This window comes from Etheostoma spectabile, chromosome 10 (assembly GCF_008692095.1).
Source record: "Etheostoma spectabile isolate EspeVRDwgs_2016 chromosome 10, UIUC_Espe_1.0, whole genome shotgun sequence".
NCBI lineage: Eukaryota > Metazoa > Chordata > Actinopteri > Perciformes > Percidae > Etheostoma > Etheostoma spectabile.
This window is the reverse complement of record NC_045742.1, coordinates 257,239-274,473: the sequence shown is the minus strand read 5'-3', so window position 1 is coordinate 274,473 and position 17,235 is coordinate 257,239. Positions and strand designations below refer to the sequence as shown.

The 17,235-nt window shown below is 40.9% G+C and overlaps 1 protein-coding gene across 9 annotated transcripts in view; it reads right to left on the bottom strand.

The window, feature by feature from the left end:
- Positions 1 to 17,235, bottom strand: part of ablim3 (actin binding LIM protein family, member 3) — a 45,511-nt gene that overhangs the window by 2,300 nt on the left and 25,976 nt on the right. For 3 of the 9 annotated variants that reach the window (XM_032528244.1, XM_032528246.1, XM_032528245.1), the window contains exons 7-19: positions 14,291 to 14,378; positions 14,119 to 14,177; positions 13,952 to 14,023; positions 10,891 to 11,052; positions 9,870 to 9,899; positions 9,597 to 9,723; positions 7,545 to 7,640; positions 7,192 to 7,242; positions 2,316 to 2,450; positions 2,068 to 2,138; positions 1,685 to 1,850; positions 508 to 537; positions 142 to 197 (exon numbers count right to left, since the gene is read on the bottom strand). In XM_032528244.1, coding sequence (XP_032384135.1) covers positions 142 to 197; positions 508 to 537; positions 1,685 to 1,850; positions 2,068 to 2,138; positions 2,316 to 2,450; positions 7,192 to 7,242; positions 7,545 to 7,640; positions 9,597 to 9,723; positions 9,870 to 9,899; positions 10,891 to 11,052; positions 13,952 to 14,023; positions 14,119 to 14,177; positions 14,291 to 14,378 — 1,143 coding nt within the window. The remainder of the gene's footprint in view (positions 1 to 141; positions 198 to 507; positions 538 to 1,684; positions 1,851 to 2,067; positions 2,139 to 2,315; positions 2,451 to 7,191; positions 7,243 to 7,544; positions 7,641 to 9,596; positions 9,724 to 9,869; positions 9,900 to 10,890; positions 11,053 to 13,951; positions 14,024 to 14,118; positions 14,178 to 14,290; positions 14,379 to 17,235) is intronic. The other 6 variants (XM_032528248.1, XM_032528247.1, XM_032528252.1 and 3 more) reach the window with 5 other exon arrangements.

The window sequence follows — 17,235 nt, the reverse complement described above, 5'->3', positions numbered from 1 at the left end:
CTCTAGTGTGTCAATGTTAATGGCTATTTCATATAACAGATGCAATTTTAAAGATGTCAGACCCATCAAAAATAAGCCCCAAGCATATATAATTAATAAAGCTAATTATGCTGCGTTGTGTCTCGTTTACTGTGGTCTCACCCTCTGGATGCCGTTACGTCCGTATCCTGGCAGCGATGCAGACTTACAAACAGAATCTAAAATACAGAAAGCATGTAGTCATTGAAATCATGTGATCAATGACAGGTCAGTGCCAGAAGATGGTGCTCATGTCTAACCAAACAATTCCTGAAGTTGCAGATGTGTGCACACAATGCTGGAGCTTTGTTAATGTAAGGTCATTGAATCCATCACAAACCCTTCGTTTATGACCCAATGCCAACCTCCAATCAAAAACTAAATATGAATACAGCTACTATTTAAATAACCATGAACCACAAACTGAGGGAGTCTGCATGAAGCCCAAATCATTTTAGAATATTTATAAAATACAAATGATAAACTCACCACAATCAGCACTGTACTGAGATCTGGGAGCTGTGAAATGAAGAGATCATATAGTTACATGACATCTTCCTTATTGCAAAAATTCAATGCATTTATAATCTGCCCTACTCTAAATGCTGATTAAATTCCCCCAAAATTATTCAGGGGAAGTGGCTATAGAGTTCTGACAGCCATCTGTCTAGTTAGAGGCGTAACAAAGAAACAGAAAAGATGCAAGTTGGGTACCCATCAAGCCCTGGGAGGGACACAAAACATCAAAGGAGCCATTCGGCAGAAAGAGGCCAGGCAGGACTGGTTCAGGGTAGAGGGGGAGAAATAAAATTCATCAATAAAAAACAACATACAAACATGCAAGCACAAAGACACACTGCACACACCACCATCTAATCGCACAACACAGCTTGTATGGTTACAAGCCTTTGTTGCCTTTCAACCATAGCCTACAGAGTCCGGTTCAGTTGTGTCCCCCACCCATCAGAGGAACAGCTTTAATGAGAGATGTTACTGCTCATAAATAAACCAGGATATGGGACACCAGCTGTGACAGCGAGAGAGTGTGATAGGTACACAGATAGACAGAAAGATGGAGAGTTAACAGAGTAGAATACAAAGAGCGATATCAGGAGCGAGAGGAGGACAAACAAGCACGCATATTGAGATGAAGCAAAGACGTGAAAAGAAGAAAGGAACCATTGGATAGTGATGGAGACAGAATGAATGTTAGGAGCTAACATGGCAGTCCTAAAATGCAGCTTGACCATTGAAGCTTGGTTATTGCACACAGAGACAACTCTGGTAGCTTCAGGTCCTGGCACACCTGGTTGAATGCTCTTCTCTCGGTGGCTTGATCAGATATTGCCACAACAATGACATCTGCTGCAGCTGCCGGCCTACCACAGGTTCAGCAGCAGCTGTTCAACTATCTTTCCATCTCAATAAACCGCCCCGCCTGCAGCAGCCATGACCCTCCCTGACCTGCATCCACAACCTCACTGCCCTCACTCCAAACCCAGATGACAGCAAATATTGAGGCTCGTAAAAAATTAAATAACCTTGTGGCAACATATATGATCACGCTGGGAAGGACAAAGACATGGCTGCACAGGCATGAACTTGCAGAATCAGAAAGAAGATTAGACAAGGAGGAAGATGCGCAGGGGGCAGGGTGGATCCTTACATCCATTGACAGTGTTGTTGTACGCCGTGGTGCCGTAGCCTGTAGTGAGTGTTTCCTTGCTCCCACTACGAGAATTCCTTGCACTGCCCCAGGGGTCGTTGTCATAGGAACCAGATCTGGCTTTCATCTCCTCCTTTAGGATCATCCTCCCAATGCCACTCCCAATCTAAGAAAGGAGGCAGAAAAGGAAAAAAAGAAAAGAGGTGTAAAGAAAACTGGCGAATTTAATGTACAGTGTTTTTCCAAGATGGAGAAAGAAGCAAATGGTGGATAGTTCAGGCGTCATACCATACGAAGAGCATTATTTATGGGTGTTCCCGAGGAGGTGACTTTATTCAACCAGATGTTGAAGAAAGAGAGAAAGAAAATAATGAAGCACTTACTCTTTGAAGACTGTGACTCCAACTCTCTTCATCTCCTCCCGTCGAGAAGCGTCTTCTCGGCGCCCGATAGGCTGAGAGAGACAACAGAATGAAGAGATTTCCCTTGCATGAATATATAGTTCAGAGTAGAACACAGTGGGTGAGTGAATAAATATGACACAGTTACAAAACAAACTGCACTTCTATTGCTGTATTTGGTCCAGCAGAAAAATAAAAAATGCAGCTAAACTGAGTGAAATGACTCGTACCTTTGGGCGAGCTGGTGTATGGGTAGTATTCTGACTCTGACTGGGTGTATGGCTCAGGAGAGTAGGTGGACAGTCTGGAGGATCTGAGGATGTCCTCACTGGTCCTGCTTTTGGTGGCTGTGTCCACATGATTGTCTGTGAAGAAATGGATCAGGTTATGAGAGAGAAGGTTTTGCCAACAGACAGGATTAAAGTAAGTGGTAATTCTGTTAAAGCAATAGTTTCACATCTTGGGAAATACAGTATTTTTATTCACTTTTTTGCCAAGAGTTAGATGAGAAGATCAGTACCACTCTCATATTTGTCTATATCTTGTCTCATATTACTGCCTAAAATGCTGGTATTGTATCGGGAAGTACCAGAGTTTATGCCAATCCCATACCACGTAATAAAGCCCTTAAGAAAATCTTCGTTGAAGTAGTTCATTTATGTTCTTTTTCTGTCATAACTGACTGTCAAAATGGATTAAAAAGAAAATTCTGTGGCGTTGGTTGTTTGTGTTTAACCTGAGCCAGGCCGACAACAAATCACATCCATACAAGGATAGTAGTATACAGTTATTAAAACATAATAAAATATGTGACACATTGGTATCAGATCAGTATTCGGTATCGGCTCATACGCAAGTTCTAAGGTTTAACATTTTCCCCAAAAATTCGATGTATCAGATCCCGGGAGAAGACGACCCAATGATCAGTTCTGCTGCGTGACCAGGCGAGCTGGGTGCGTGACGTCCGCTGCAGCGATGATTATGAAATACCAGCTAGAATGTCTGGGACTTGTCTTCTGAAAATCTACGCAACCAGTATTAAACCACTATTTTACAGAACTCCATTATACAAACTAACAAAATCTGCTAAAGTAAACCATTGAATGACTCTTAAACCATTCTATTAAAGCAAACCCATTCTCTGGCTGCAAACAGGAAAAATCACTCGAAGTTAACCAAAATATTTCTTTATTAGGGAAAGGCGGCATATTTCACTTTTAACCACATACAAGTTCAATTAAATGAAAGAAAACAACCCACAGAAATGTACAACTGTGCACTGCAAATGGACAGGGCCATAGGCAGGAAAAGAAGTAAAAGTATATCAGCGTTGCGTTGGACTCGTGACAACTTTGACTCCAGATTTCTTTTAGTTTCCAACGCATTCTCAACCGGCCCTTTCTTTTCTTCTGGAGGTGTGTTTCCAGAAGCAGAGAGCGTTGATAGACTGATCTCAGGTGGTTTATAGACTGATCTCAGGTGGTTTATAGACTGTGGTCTCAGGTGGTTTATAGACTGATCTCAGGTGGTTTATAGACTGTGGTCTCAGGTGGTTTATAGACTGTGGTCTCAGGCGGTTTATAGACTGATCTCAGGCGGTTTATAGACTGTGGTCTCAGGTGGTTTATAGACTGTGGTCTCAGCTGGTTTATAGACTGATCTCAGGCGGTTTATAGACTGTGGTCTCAGGTGGTTTATAGACTGATCTCAGGCGGTTTATAGACTGTAGTCTCAGGTGGTTTATAGACTGTAGTCTCAGGTGGTTTATAGACTGTGGTCTCAGGTGGTTTATAGACTGTAGTCTCAGGTGGTTTATAGACTGTGGTCTCAGGTGGTTTATAGACTGATCTCAGGTGGTTTATAGACTGTGGTCTCAGGTGGTTTATAGACTGTGGTCTCAGGTGGTTTATAGACTGATCTCAGGTGGTTTATAGACTGTGGTCTCAGGTGGTTTATAGACTGATCTCAGGCGGTTTATAGACTGTAGTCTCAAGTGGTTTATAGACTGTGGTCTCAGGTGGTTTATAGACTGATCTCAGGCGGTTTATAGACTGTGGTCTCAGGTGGTTTATAGACTGATCTCAGGTGGTTTATAGACTGTGGTCTCAGGTGGTTTATAGACTGATCTCAGGTGGTTTATAGACTGTGGTCTCAGGTGGTTTATAGACTGATCTCAGGTGGTTTATAGACTGTGGTCTCAGGTGGTTTATAGACTGTGGTCTCAGGTGGTTTATAGACTGTGGTCTCAGGTGGTTTATAGACTGTGGTCTCAGGAGGTTTATAGACTGCTCTCAGGTTTTTTATTTCATTTTATTTCCTGTTTCCTGTCATAACCTTTCTCGGGAATCAGGAAATAGTTTTGATTCGATTTTCCGGGAATCACGTTTCCCGGGATTATGCTCTAGCAATTTCAGGTATCAGAATTGGTATCGGGAAGCAAAATATGGTATAGGACCGTCTCTAGTCAGGAGACTGTTGGTTTAGCTTAGCATATAGACTGAAAATGGGGAAGCAGCTAACCTGTTGCTGTCCCAAAGTCAACAAAGAAATAAATGCTAGTCAGCATCTCAAAAGCTCACAAATGAACAAATTATATCTAATTTGTTTAAGGCATACAAAACCAGAAGGGTCAAAACAACAAGCTGATGTTATAGCCATGAGCAGCCACTTTCTCTATTCTCCGCCAGCTAACTGGCAACTTTACGGTGAAGTCACTGTATTACCTTTTTACAGAGCCAGGCTAGCTTTTTCCCCCACTCTGTATGCTAAGCTTTGCTAACTGTCTCCTGGCTCCAGCTTCAGATGGCATGGAGATAGAGAGGTGTCAATTTAGTATTCAACAAGAATGTGAATAAGCCAATCCCAAAATGTCAAACTATCCCTATAAGGAGGAAAATGTATTAAAAAATGTAACAAGAGTACATGTACACAGTCAACATATCCACCATTCCTGTCAGAGGAGATCAATATTTCAGCCAACTGCATCACAATTAGTTCAGTTACTGCTCAGCCTGAGGCACACAGTAGTTTCACGAGCAGTGTGAGGTGATGATATTGATGCCACTCTGCACTAAAGCACAGTCAATGGGAGTCAATGGATGTGACATGCAGTGTAATGTCAGATAGATCGCTCTTCACTCTGCTAGCCATTAGCCATGCCAGCCCCGATCCATGAGCCATTGAATTTCCCTTGCACATGATGCATGACACCGATGGTCATCGTCATTCTCATCTCTGGGACACACTCTTTCAGCTTGATGACAGGGCGAGCTGCCACACACACACACACACACACATACACACATACGCACGCACGCACGCACACACACACATCCATTATTCTTCTTCATTAGTAAAATGAATCTGGCTGTCAGTGCTGCGGTTGTACCCTCAACCATTCAGTTTGACAGCAGATTGAAATTTCTGTCAGAGAAAGTATGGCTGTGCCGTTTTGACATAGGAGGACAAACAAAAAGAAAGATACGTACACACACTCACATACAGAGATAAACAATATCTATCTACCGGCATTGAGTGAGACAGCGAGAGGAGGGAGATACTTACAGTGGCAAGGTCACCGGGTAAGGTGAAGCAGAAGGTGGAGGGAAGTGAATAAAAGTGAATGGATGCAATAAAAAAAGAAGTGAAAAGAAAAGGGAAACATTATTGGAACGTCCCCAAGGAGGAGTGACAACGTAAGAGCTCCCATATGGAGAACAAGGACCAAGCCACCAAGACCTTCTCTATACAGGACGAAGCTTACTTGTTAACTGAGTAGTACATAACAGGCCTTTGATGCACATAGCAACACAACTTCACATTTGGCTTTAGATTTACATCAATCCTGATAAGTGCTAAAACAGAAAATAGTAATCAATTGCTGTTCAGGAGGACATAAAGTACGAGAAGGATCAACACTGCTCCAAAATGTTCGTATTAACGGTTTTTGAACTTGCCATTTACTTTACTCTTTAGAGACAAAATGATGGCCAGTGATGTACTAATTATCGCTAAGACATAGGGGGAAAGTGTCAATACACACGACCGCACAGTTTAATAACTACCACACAAATACCAACACACACACACACATACACACACACACACACACACACACAGTAACATGCAGGACGAGAACATATAAACTCTGCTCCTGCAGGAGGTCTTGAACCTTGTAACTCTCAGATGAAAAGCATTTAACATTGTGATGCAACAAGGGGATAGTGAATCTTTTTCTTGAATGTTAATGTTTATACTGAAGCACACTATCCAGATGGCTGAATTGCATTTCAGTTCACTGACTTATAATAAATAAATAAAAATACCATCTTGAGTTAACCTCGCAGCTGTAGAGTATTTGATTGAACATACAACACAATATATATAACGTAACATAATTCCACACAATTAGGAAAATCAACAATTAGAAATCAGATTTCCGTCTCTCTCACCTACTCTCTCTGTTGACATTCAGACGCAGCAGATGTGTCTGAATTCAAACAGTTCCGATTACAGTATCTTAAATAACACCCTGACCACTGGTTAACTAGGCCAGGCTGAGTCTCCACAGCAAATATAAATTCCAGTTATAATACAGTTTGCCACTGTGCCGTGTGCCGTTGTTCTGTTCTATTCTGGTGAATTGTGTGTCCTCAGAGTCCCATGTACTCAACACTTTTCACGCCTGAGCAACCTTCACTTCATTCAGGCTCTATTCCAGCTCCAGTCGTGCTGCAGGAGCTGCACGCAGAAGCAGGCATGTGCTTGTAGCATGCACACTAAACATTGCTCTTGCATTTGGACAGTTACCAATTCAATAAGTCTAAGTGATCTTCACCTTCAATAAAAAAAAGTTCTTCAAGTCAAACTCTATTTCCTTTGTGCATTTTTAAGCACAAGTCAATATTTTCCATTTGTCTGGTTTTGTTAAGAAGGGCTAAATGTTTCTATGACAACTGGAGCATCAGTCGTAATTATTGTAAAATCACAAGAGGCTGTTAAAATCATCATTAGGTCAGTACAAACATCTACATGGAGTACTCTAACACAAAATAACTAAACTGACAGGAGGACAGGCAGGCTAAGGCGGGGCTAACTGCACTGTACCCGTTCTCGAATAGATGGGAGGCTTCCTGTAGATGTTGGGGTCCCCTGTGGCTGAGGAGAGAAAGAGGAGATGGAGAGGTGAAACATGGAGGAGTAAAGGAGTCTTCTGTCGGGATGATCTGAAGGGGCGACGTGGAGGTAGGAGGGATGGTTGTAAGGAAAGGTAAAGATGCAGTATGAGGAGAATGTGCCAGAGAAATTATGTACAGTATATACACACGACTTAGTCACATGTTCACACACTCTGATTCCCATGGAACTTCAAAGGGTAGTAAGGACAGATGAAATCTTCTCCACGTAGTAAAATATCTATGAGATTGAGAGTGCTGCAATGAAGAGATGGGGAGTCCTACCTGGTACATGAAAATGTTTAGGGGGCTGGTTTGTGGTGGGTGTGCTTGACCGCCCCTCTTGGCCGTAATAAGGTGAACTCCTGCCACTTTCAGAGCCTGCAGCCAGCCACAGCCAATCACAGCAAAGGAAACATGAACACGAAGGAAGGCCTTAACACAAGTCTTAACCATGCAGATGAAAACCAAACGGCCTAGACATTCATTCAGATTACAAAGTGACATTGGATAACTTTTTCACTTGTGCAATCACCAAGGCTATGGCCTTGCCTTCCTATTCCAGTAAGTACAGTGTCAATGCACATGTGTAAGAGTTAAATGAAATGACAGCCAATGAGCAACTGCAGCACATGAGGCAAAACTCTTTCAGAGTGAAGTGAAAAAAGATTCTGCCCCAAGGCGATGCATGTGTATATTTGCTGTCTCCACTACAACTACTACCGTTGTTAATATAGAAGAGTGGGGATGACATACAAATGGAAATAACAAGCGACTCGATCTCTCCTAAAGAACTTTTTATTATTGACTGATATCTAAACAATCAATATTTCTTCATAATTCAAATTGAAAGTTGAAAGAGAAAAGAAGTGAGATCAAATTAAAAATATTATTATTTTTCTATGCTACTAGGAAAAATCATGCCATAATTAAATTTAAAAAAGGAAACATAAATGCTTAAACTGAAATATTTTGATTGAGAGAAACATCAAATATAAAACTCAAAATGGAAGATAGAAACAATGAAATGGAAATACTTATACTATTTTTAATAATAATAATAATTTTCAACTTTATCTTTTGAATTTAACATTTGAAAAAGTTTTTTTTAAACTGCCCATATTCAAAGTCTAAACAGTTAATTTCTTGCATAAAAAAGTCTCAGATGTGAATTTAGTGAAGCTCCAGTCTGACGTGACAGCCAGCTTGGTCTGCTTGGTGGCCGGTGAGTCCCAGAGACCCCGCAGTCAGCCGACCCTCCCCCCTGCCTCCTCTACTACCAGCAGTCAGCCCCCCTGCTGTCCATAAGGTGCCTCTGAACCTCTTTGGTTTAAGACCCTCCCCCCAGCCTTTGGGCCACGCCTCCTCAACTGTACTCCCCAGCAGTCAGCCCCCCTGCTGTCCATAAGATGGCTCTGCACCCCTTTAGTTTCAGACCCTCCCCCCAGCCTCCTAAGTGTCAAGTCAAAATGAAAAGCCAAACATTAAATCAAAATGAAAAAGTTGAATCATAAAATGTCAAACGGCAATTTCCAAAATTCATGTAAAATTCAAAAAATAAAATTGAAAATTATAAAGTGCCAAGACTAATATAAAATCATTTCTTTTTTTCCTATTTGAGATTTTAATTTAAGTATTTAAATTTAAGCTTTTCTATTTTCCATTTTAAGTTTTATATTTGATGTTTCTCTCGATCAATAAAATATTTCAGTTTAACCTTCATGTTGTCCTCGGGTCAAGTTGACCTGTTTTCCCATATCAATGTTCTTTTTAATTACCCATAATAACATGATTGATTCCACACAAAAAAAACATTGAAAAAAGTGACAAACATTGAAAAAAAGCAGCAAAAGTGTTGAAAAAAGGAGAAAAACGTAACAAAAAGTTTAAAACACTGATAATAAGCATTAACAAAAGTGTTGATTTTCAATTTTGACAGGAAGACAACACAAGGGTTAAGCATTTATGTTTCCTTTTTCTTTTTTATATTTAATTATGGCATGATTTTTCCTAGAAGCATAATAAAATAATAACCTTTTATTTTTTCTTGCTTTGTTTTCTCTTTGGACTTTCAATTTGAAATTGAAATAAATATTTTGTCCACAGATGCCAGTCTTAGAGTGGTTTTAATCTTCAGCCAGGCAGCAGAAAGGCATATTCCCCAAAATGTTGAACTATTCCTTTAAATGACTCAACTTCAGTAGAATCATTCCCTTAGCTCAGAAACTCCATTGGGCTTTGACTTTGTTCAAAGTGCATTTCACTTACACAATGACTGACTTCCTTTTCTACTTTTTAAACTGGGAGACAATCAGCAGACGACGGGGAGTGACTTACCAGGGTAGGCATAGTGCTGCGGAGAGCGAGGCATGATGGGAGACATGCCTTGGCGACTATATGTCGGCGAGTCAATATAACCTGGACTGGAACACCGCCTCTGCTTTATATCCAGGCTGTCGTAGTCCTGAAAAGATAAAGGTGAGGTAAAAGTAGAAAAAGAGTAGGGGGGAAACGAGGAGACAAATAGTTTAGAGACAGGTCAACATGTCCACAGTTCACCTGTTGAAACTTGTCACTTGTCTTACGAGCTCTGCTGAGGAGCATGCTTACCTGAGAATAAGGAGAGAGTGTCCTAAGTGACTGGAGAATCAGTGGAGAGAGAAGAGTTACCATTTATACTTTAGCACCATGGTGAAACAAAATCATTATCTCATATTTCATGTATTTATAGAATCACAACAAAAGACCGAAGAGTCAATCAACCAAACCCAATTAATGTTTTGTTTGATCCTACATGGATGATTGGTGGGGGTTTCTGCATGGGACAAAGTGATGACCACCGTTTATGATTATTTTAAAGTCAGTTAAAGGAACAGTTCGGCATTTTGAGTATGATCAGAAGATGCATACCAGTTACAATGTGTACCTCTTTTGTCTTATTTGTTCACCAAAAAAATGTCAATTTGTGGTTTGTTTGAACTATTCCTTTTTTGGCTTGGCTAGTGAGTAGCGCCAAGCTAGCCAGGCTAGCCAGGCTAGCTGTTCCCCTTGTTTCCAGTTTTTATGCTAAACTAAGCTAAGTGTATCACCTGCTGGCTCTAGCTTCATGAACAAACACATCTCAAGGCGATGAATTTATGTAATTCAAAAGATTTTGAACTATTCCTTTTAGTATGGCGCTCATCCTCGCTGTCGGTCGACAACCTTGTATGTCCAAAAAGAGTTTTTGTCAAATAGAAAACTAAAATAAATGAGGCTACTTTGGATACCTTATATTGTGAATTATCTGTGTGTTTTATAACCACCAATTTGTAACTCCACACAAAATAGTCATAACCTTTAAATTAAATTTTACTGAAAGTTTCAAGGACTGTTTGTAAAAAAGACAATTATCTTTTTAATATTTTAAAGTGTTTGCTTTGAGTATTGTATTTTGAAATTCAATTTTCCTTTCAAATTTCTATTTCCTCAAATCAAAATAATGCATCAAGTTTAAAAAACAAACAAAAAAAAACTAAAACAATGAGAACTACAGGATATCTGCACAGCTCCATCTAAATACTAAGCAAAGTGTTTCTCCTGAAAACAGCGATGAGCCTAGTGTTGGGCCTGGAGTGTGTAGCAGCAGTACCTCCCCATAGCCGTAAGTGTCTAGCCTGTCATCAGAGTTGTATCTGTGGTAGGGCTGGTATGAGGAGGATATGAGATCTGGCTGTTGGACCTCGTATATGGCTTTGACCTTTGGCAGGGCAGCTAGGTCCTTATAATCTAGGATCTGATTCGCCACTCTGGCCTGGAGAGAGGACACACATACACCCACCAAGACAGAGACAACATCAACCAAATGGACAATGCACAGTATGCGCAGATCATGGAGCGGTAGGGCTGGGTAGCGTTCAAACATTTTAAAACATACATACACATATTTGATACTAGTTCCTGAACGATACTTTTTCAATACCAATTTTATAAAAATTCATATTAAAATTTCAGAGCGTAACTTCTTTGTAAAAATTAACGTTTGTTACATTCAAGCCATTCCTAAGGAGTCAACAAGTTTTTTAATTCTTCCGTGTCTTCCTTAGCTACTAGCAACTTCATGGAGGAAGGGTGGGGGTGAAGTACAATCACAGAAGGCTTGTATCATGTGGACACACTAACAGAATTGTCATTACGTAGAATTCCTTATGGGGGAAACAGAAACTACGTACATTAGCTTTATCAAAAAGAAAATATAACAATACACATTACGGTAAAAATGTATTTTCATATATTTGAATTATTTAAAAGGAAAAAGAAGAACAGGGTTGGGTTTAGGAGAAGAAGAACAGGGTTTAGGAGAAGAAGAACAGGGTTTAGGAGAAGAAGAACAGGGTTTAGGAGAAGAAGAACAGGGTTTAGGAGAAGAAGAACGAGTTTGGGTTTAGGAGAAGAAGAACAGGGTTGGGTTTAGCCACCTATCTCAACACTTAGAAGCTAACGCTGGTGAACCCCCCACAAAACTAATCTCTGCGATGCTAATTATTTCTTTTAGCTGGATAAATATCTAAAGTTAGCAAAAGAAAATAATAATAAATTATAAAAATTAAACTTTTCATCTATCCACATGATGTTCACTACACTTTCAAACGAGGCCACGCCCCTTTAGGAGACAGGAAGTACGTATTGTTTTGTAAATTGAGGTTACTTAAAATGTGCTGTATCTAATCTTTAGTATAGAGGATACTAAGGAGGCCATTCAGCCCCAGTACCCAGCCCTATGCAGTGGTGAGAGGAATGAAAAACAGCTGATGAGGCACACACAAGCATGCACACGCACATTTGTGTGTGCACGTGCTCATCAAAAGTACACATGTATGCTGCAGAACCTGACAGCAGACAGACAGACAGCAACGTAAGTTTGTGACCTTCCAGGGCTCAGCATGTGGGAGAAAGAGAGCAGATGAAGCAAAGACAGCTAGAGAGAGAGACAGGGAGGGAGGGAGAGGAGGCAGTATGGAGGACAAGCGTGCTTACGCTGCTCTCTCATCCATCACCTTAAACAGAAAGGTCATTGATTGTGAGATGAGAGCAGAGCGGGGCAGGGCGGAGCAGGGGGCCCTGACTCCTACGTGCATGCAGACAACCCTTGACATGCTAATACCGCCGACATGCAGCAGCAAGGTGGGACACTGGACACAAGGGCTGCTTGATTATGAAAAGAAATCATAATCACCATTATTTTTGGTCAATATTGAAATCACGATTATTTCACACGATTACTGATTGTCTTTTGGAAAGATGTTACAATAATTGAACTTAAAAAAACAGTGAAACTGTTAAACAAATCAACAGGAAAGCTTCCCTTCTTACTTTTGCTGTTTGAACATTTTCTTTTCCTTCAGAACACAAGACAAAATAAGAGTTTACTTGCATAAACGCAATATGAAAAAACTGTTTTTAACATAATCTTTTTGTGGGCCAAAATTGTAATCGCGATTACAATTTCGATTAATGGCCCAGCCCTACTGGACACCATGTCTATAAGTCAGGTTTTGAAATGCAACTGGTCCAACTCTGCAGTCCCCAGTGACAGCGTTCACATAAAGCTGGTATGTTGCCCATAGTCTCTCTCCCTCTTTATACTGTACTGTATATAGAAAGCACTGATTTGGTGACTTGCACAGCAAAACATATTTAAGTGTTTAGCTTAAAATTGGGTTTTGGTTGAAATATGAGATAGTTTTTTTTTTAGATGGGTGGTTAACATTTATTTTTAAAATTCACATTAATGTGTCTTGGTTTTCAAGTTCAAGTGCATTAGAAATACCTTCTTTGTGACCTACACAGTCTACAGGCATGCTACTGTGAGCTAAATGCTAACATGAGCATGATAACATGCTCACAGTGTGAATGTTACCATGAGCTGATGGTGGTTCTAGATTAAAAATGTCAATTGATCACCAAAGTCATTAGGATTCGTCCTCTGGGGACCTGGAATATCTGTGCACAAGTCTATGGTCATTTATCTGATCATTTTTTAGATATGTCACTCAAAATAAAAACCTGGGGCCATGAATGTCTAGTAGGTGTTTATATATTTCACTCAATGTTTGATAGATTGGACCTGCTGGTGGTGCTAATTGGAACCTCAAGTGATCACCAACATCATCAGGATTCATCCTCTCAGGAACACAAAATGTCTGCACAACATTTAACGGCATCCATGAAATGAGAATGTTAGTTTTGGACTAAAGTGGTGAACTGCCTGACTCTGCCATCCTTGAACCACCTGATACTGTTATCCATTGTGCAAATCTAGTTGCTGAATATGTGTAGTTTTTAATCCAAATTGAGCCCAGTTTTCACCCATTTGTAACCTGACCTCCACATGTTTTTTGACATGCAAATCACTATATATCAGTACTTTCTGGGAACTGATGACTGGAGATGTCATCCCAGATATAAACCATTAACATTGTCTCATTTCTATCTTCTGTTTAACTGCTGCCACATCACTGAAAACAGAGTTTAGGACACAGACAAGTGAACAGGCCAAGGGAGTGAGCGACCTCTCGGGTTGGTGCTTAACCATTTAAGCATAGGATAAGTGCTCGTGTTTCTGATGTAGAAATTGTGCTTTTTTTAGGGTAAGCTTGGTGGCAGTGGCAGCTAAAAGTGATCAAAAGCATGCAAAGTTACATGCTACTCACGCATATAACCCTGCTGGGAGAGCCTATAGAGGAGCCCGGTGGAGAGATGGAGGCCTCTGACAGGCGTCTGTGCTGTGAGGTACAAAAAGACAAAGAAGAAACGAGAGGAGTAAGGAAATTACAGTTTTCCTTTTATCTCAATGTTTTCATTTCAAATTCTAACTCACCCTGAGTCTCCTCTCTGCCCTCGCTGCCTGCTTGCATAATGGGTGCCACACCTCAAATCCTGAAGAAGAGAAGACGGATTGGCTTTTGGTGTTCGCACACGTCATGCATTCATCTACAGCCGCATGCCTCAGTGTGGATGAGTGTGTGTAATGTATTGGGATTAAGTTTCACCTGTCAGGTACATTTCCTCTCCCTCTTTGAACATCATGTTACAGCGGGAGCATCGAGCGCAGCTCGGATGGTAGTGTTTCCCTCCCGCCTGTGAGGAGGAGAGGAGTGAAAGGTGTGATGAAACATAAATTATTATGTAATGCAGGGCAATATCTCTATATGTTTCCTACTGTATATCACCTGACCACGACTGGCCTCATAATGTACTGAGACAGCATTGCATATCCTGTAGTTGTTCATCAGCATACAGCAATCACATGGTAGCCACCACCCATTCTCCCCCATGCCATAATCAGAGCAAAGATCCCTGTAGGTCAGTCACATGAGAAAAAATGTTGGAGTGTGTCTGTCTGTGTGTGTGTGTGTGTGTGTGTGTGTGTGTGTGTGTTTGCGTGCGTGTGTGCGTGTGTGTGCGTGCGTGTGTGTGTGTGCGTGTGTGTGTGTGTGTGGCCACATGATATGAGGAAAATATCTCATTGCGATTATTTTGAATGATATTGCAATGTGATGTGATTGCTGATATTGGAGGGAATGGTTGTTTTTGTATCATTATTCTCATTTCCCTTAATAAATATTAAAATTAAAAATTCCAATGACTATAGTGTAAATTTTTGCAAGGATCTGTTTCACACAACAATATGTTTTCTTTCAACTATTGGATAGGATGTGTAGGCCGGGACGTCTCTGCTGCACCACGATACTTCATTCTGAATGGTTTGACACATATTTATCCATTAACAAATATGGCGCCCCTCCCTGAGATTTGGATATTGCACTAGTCCATATTGCGATTTGAATAAAATTGTGATTAATTGTGCAGCCCTAGTGTGTAGGCTACAGAGAGAAAGAGGGAACTAGGTGGTCATGTGAGAGAAGGTTCATGTCCTTGGACAGGTGAAATGGACACATGAAATGATGCAGTATGATGTCACCGTGCTGGCTCCTTCCATTAATCCAGTCCAGTTCACGGTCCTGATGTTTCTCCTGTGTCCCTGCAGGGCTGACGGCTGAGGCGTGGCCCCGTCCCGTCACCTCCGCCTTCCTGACACACCATTAGAGAATTTCTATTTATAGAAGCACTGCTGACATGTGGCCTGTGTCGAGGAGACCTGAACTGTTTCATCTGAACACAACCAGCAGCCTGTGTGCTTTAGTATGTGTGTGTGTGTGTGTGTGTGTGTTTGCTTGTTGTATCATTTTCTGCTGCATTGACTTTCCCTGCTTTTCATAAAACTGATACTTGCAGGAAACCTCTTTGAAGAACTGCCAGTGCACAGTGTGCTTCTTAATGTATCCAAGCCGTATTTGAGCCAATCCCTGCTCTCCGTGTCGGTCTCAGGTGACTCTACAAGGACAGCCCGGAGAGGAGGCTGCACTTCCATCCCGTGCGTTCCGAAACAACGAAGTGTTTACCGTCTGTGGTTATACGCTATCACTTTAACAAGTGCTATCACCATTTCTTATGAGGCCCCTATTCTCACCGGTGGCCTTTACAGGCTGCTATATTTATTGGTAAGACACGGAGGAAGGAAGGAAAAGGAGAGAAGTGAAACTAAAAAAGGAGGTTTTAGGCTCCTCTTTTTTCCGCATCCCCGTCTTTATTTCTGCCCTTCCCCATCTATTCTAAACTGCTCATTAAACTAACAACCACTGGCTCCGGAAAGTTGGGCTGAAGAGCGACTCTGCAGAACGAGCCTAATCATAACACAGACCCAGACAGACAGAGTAGTGTTAGAAGATAGATTTCAAAGGAGGAGAAAAGAGAGTTTGGCAAGCTGTACCGACACTGAAACAGATTAATTGATGATTCATCTGCTTCTTTGCAGCTTTGTTTCCGTCAATAAAAACTATTTAAAAATGGGTTGTTTCTGTCATAACCATATCCAATGAAAAAAAACAAGAACCATGACAAAATGTATAATATTGAATGGACAAATAAACTAATTACTGCTTTATGTAAAGCCTTATTCAACGACTTGCATGCATCTGTGGAATCCCCAGTATGCGCAGATAAAGATGCAGAGTGCAGAGAATGGGTTTATTCGAACCCGAACCATAAGTTTTTTTTTTAAACCTAACCAAGTACTTTTGTTACCCGACGGGCTTTTTTTTCTGGCAGAAAGACCAGACGTCTAACTTCTTCCAACATTGTAGAGTGGTAAAATCAGCAGATGTACTTCTTCCTTTTTTCATTTTAACTAGAACAAAACAAAAGATGACATGACTAAAATTTGACCAAAACTAGTAATTTTTTGGCGGAAAAATAAAATTAAGATCAAATCAGGTGCTAAAATGAACACATCGTCTGTGAAGTACCGAGATAGAATGTATGTGTTATTCTTATCCTAAATGCATCCTGTTCATGTGTTTCTAGATCTGACTTTCTGTGAGTCAAATTAGGTCTTAAAGAAGCAAATCATTACGATATCAAAATTTGACAGGAGAAAAGAATAAATGTCATGCTTCTAAGCTCATGTGATCAGAGAGCAAGAGAGAGAGAGAGAGAGAGAGAAAGAAACAGAGCAAGAGAGAGAGAGAGAGAGAGAGAGAGAGAGAAACAGAGCAAGAGAGAGAGAGAGAGAGAGAGAGAGAGAGCAAGAGAGAGAGAGAGACTCACAGATGAAGGCTGACATGTCCCCATGTCTATAAATAGCCCAGGGAGGCTGACAGTCAGGAACAAAACACTTCACACCAGTCATTCTGACAAGCACAGCAGCAACAAGGCCCCGTGCGTGTGCCTGTGTGTGTGTGTGTGTGTGTGTGTCTGTGCGTGTGTGCGTGCGTGCGTGTGTGTGTCTGTGTGTGCGTGTTTATGTCCGTGTCCGATAAGGTTTTACTACAGCTGTTTCATTTTCCTCAGATCCCAAGAGACACCCACTACTCTTCCAAAACATTTAATTAGCATGTACAGTCTATCACTTTTATTATTTTCAAAACTAGTCCCC